Source organism: Diaphorina citri, unplaced genomic scaffold, assembly GCF_000475195.1.
Source record: "Diaphorina citri unplaced genomic scaffold, Diaci psyllid genome assembly version 1.1 scaffold45950, whole genome shotgun sequence".
NCBI classification, from domain to species: Eukaryota; Metazoa; Arthropoda; class Insecta; order Hemiptera; family Psyllidae; genus Diaphorina; species Diaphorina citri.
Window position 1 is genome coordinate 8,376 of NW_007423270.1, and position 2,831 is coordinate 11,206.

Below are 2,831 nucleotides of genomic sequence, written 5' to 3' on the forward strand. Positions count from 1 at the left end.
ACTGGCGTATCACAGAATTGACACCTCTATAAACCGTTTCACCCCCGCCCCCGCGAAGGAGAACCCCTCCGCGATCTAGTCCACGGCTTACATCGCGCCGGATACTTCCAACTTCCAAGGCTACTTAGCGGCATACTTCTCATTTCGTTTCGCTGAATGAATTCCATGATCTCATCCGAGCCAAACGCAGCGTCCGTTCTTGGTTCCAGCCCAAATGCCAATAAGTCCTCATCTAAAGTCAAACCGTCCGCTCGTTTGTACCCTCTCCCCACGTGATCTTAACCAAGCGACACAGATCTGAAATGCGACAGGGTCGGAAGATGAAAGAAATCTATTACCGGATCTTAACAGTCGAAAGCGTTCAGAGCATCGGTGGCTCAACGCTTTCTTTCAAAACAATTGATGCCTGCTCGGTGGTTAGTGGTCAGGCGCTCGCCTGTAATACAGGAGGGGCGTGGGTTCCATCCGCAGCGAGGTATAGGCGAATCTTTACTCTCATATACAGATACCCATTGAGATCTTGACCACATAAGTAGCCTACTGCTGGAGTAAAGGGACTTTTCAGTCCCTCTATGCTAGCATATCAGCGATAAGCACTATTATATCTATTCTATCCAAGGGCGGAGTTAATGTGAGGGTCTTTAACCTAATCGGTTGACGGTCTACCGGAATCATGTTAATCTAGCAGCACGCGATTGCCCGTGGCAATCGTTCAGTGATTCGGATCCATTGAAATTGGGAGCTGATGTGGGGTCGCCTCGCCGGTAAATTCAGCACCAAATTGCCCAGATGGTCCCTATCTCGGGAAACGCTGAAAGCCAAAACACTACAGCAAGAACAGTATGGTCCGTGCTTTTAATTACTTCACTAAGATCAGGATAGATCTCCTTATCCCAAGGCTAGGAAACAGCTGAAGCCAAAACCACTCACTACAGCAAGAACAGTATGGTTCTCCCTTTAACTTACTTCACTAGATCAGGATAGATCTCCTTATCCCAAGGACTAAACAGGGAGGACGACACGTAAATGCGCTTTCCATCCAAACTGAGTTGAAACATTTGGCTGGATCCCGTGAACCGACGGCCTTTGATAATCACAGGGTCTGGTTGTTTCTGAAATCAGAAACCAGATTTTGTTAGGACCAGCTATTTACACACGGCGCTGAACGTGTTAACTTCAGCTGTTTATACTTATACCTACTTCTCTCTTCGCTTTCGGTACGATAAGACCTTTTAGCTTAGCACTTGGAGTTCCTTCTCGGATGGTTAGGGTTAGCTGTTCTTGTCCCTGTGAATGGTCTCATAAAATCGAAAAACTCCGCTTTTGGTTGTTGAGAAAGCAGCGAAAATAATCTGCCTCGGAGTCGGAGTGGGCTTTTGACCTTAGACGTGTATGACCTTAGACCAGCCCCACTCACTATCAGGTAGACCTGATGATACATACACCTGATCAGGTCTACCTGATAGCTGATAGTGTGTGTGGTCATTAGGTGTCGGGAATACCTGATAGTGAGTGGCTGGCCTTACAAACCTACACACATTTATTAACCCTTTTCAACATAGCAAAAATAATTAACCCTTTACACACTCACGTCCAGTTCCGGATCATCAATAACAGTGACTCCGGAGTCGCTCTGTATTTTACCACCGAGGAATATTTGTCCGACCAATACAGGGTGGGCCGTATCTCTGATATCATACTGACGGATATCACCGTGCATCCAGTTACTAGTGTACAGATAGCGGTCATCCAGAGATATCAGGATGTCTGTCACCATCGCTGTGGAACGGAAGGGTTTGGGTTTGATTATTGTTCGGTAAAAAAAAGACCGAGTGTCACCGCTGTTATTTTATAGCAATGAAACAACGGCTATATTAGACTCGTTTGGTTTGTGCCGTAGTATGCATCTCATCAGATGGGCGAGAAGAGAGTGAAGAGACACAATACTCCCCATTTAGGTGCAGGGTCAACACGAGAACACCAGAAAGTAACCAGTTGAAATAATTTCAATCAAGAAACTCCAGAAAGGAGTACAAATTTTTGTCGATGCAGGGCATTGAACCCGGGACTTTCTGCATGGCAAGCAAGCGCGTTGCCACTGGGATAACTGTGATTATTCTTTGACAAGCATGTCACGTAACCCAAAGCATGTAACGTGTAACCTAAGGGCTTTCGCTCATTTTGGATTCGATTGGACCTTGAGGGGCTCCATCGGGCCTTTCGGGGCTCTGTAGAGGTCTTTTTTCCAATTTAATTCTGCAAAGTTCAGCTATGTATGTTCGGATCTTACCTGGTACTTTGTCTCCACCGGGATATCCTTGTACTTGTTTAGCCGGAATATCGATCACTTTATCCGCCTTGTATGTACCGTCACTCTGACGATAAAACCTGAAAGCGAAAGAAAAAGTCTTTCTTATCGCTATCGATATCGGAATATCGATAAAACCTGATAACGATAAGAAAGACTTTTTCTTTCGCTTTCAGGTTTTATCGATATTCCGATATCGATATCGATAAGAAAGACTTTTTCTTTCGCTTTCAGGTTTTATCGATATTCCGATATCGATATCGATAAGAAAGACTTTTTCTTTCGCTTTCAGGTTTTATCGATATTCCGATATCGATATCGATAAGAAAGACTTTTTCTTTCGCTTTCAGGTTTTATCGATATTCCGATATCGATATCGATAAGAAAGACTTTTTCTTTCGCTTTCAGGTTTTATCGATATTCCGATATCGATATCGATAAGAAAGACTTTTTCTTTCGCTTTCAGGTTTTATCGATATTCCGATATCGATATCGATAAGAAAGACTTTTTCTTTCGCTTTCA

At 44.0% G+C, this 2,831-nt stretch overlaps 1 protein-coding gene across 1 annotated transcript; it reads right to left on the reverse strand.

Moving 5' to 3' along the window:
* Positions 1–942: 942 nt before the first annotated feature.
* Positions 943–2,413, reverse strand: LOC103523843 (methanethiol oxidase-like). Its single transcript, XM_008488857.2, has 3 exons — positions 2,291–2,413; positions 1,592–1,779; positions 943–1,112 (listed from the first exon to the last, which is right to left on the reverse strand). Exons 2-3 carry the CDS (start codon positions 1,775–1,777, stop codon positions 963–965), a joined length of 336 nt encoding a protein of 111 aa, XP_008487079.1. The 5' UTR covers positions 1,778–1,779; positions 2,291–2,413; the 3' UTR covers positions 943–962.
* Positions 2,414–2,831: the final 418 nt, after the last annotated feature.

Bases quoted from the DNA above. Each gene is read 5' to 3' on its own strand.
- LOC103523843 (XM_008488857.2), bottom strand. From the start codon at position 1,777: ATGGTGACAGACATCCTGATATCTCTGGATGACCGCTATCTGTACACT. The intron at 1,113-1,591 runs GTGAGTGTGTAA...TTCTGATTTCAG, and splicing joins TTGATGATCCGGAACTGGAC to AAACAACCAGACCCTGTGAT.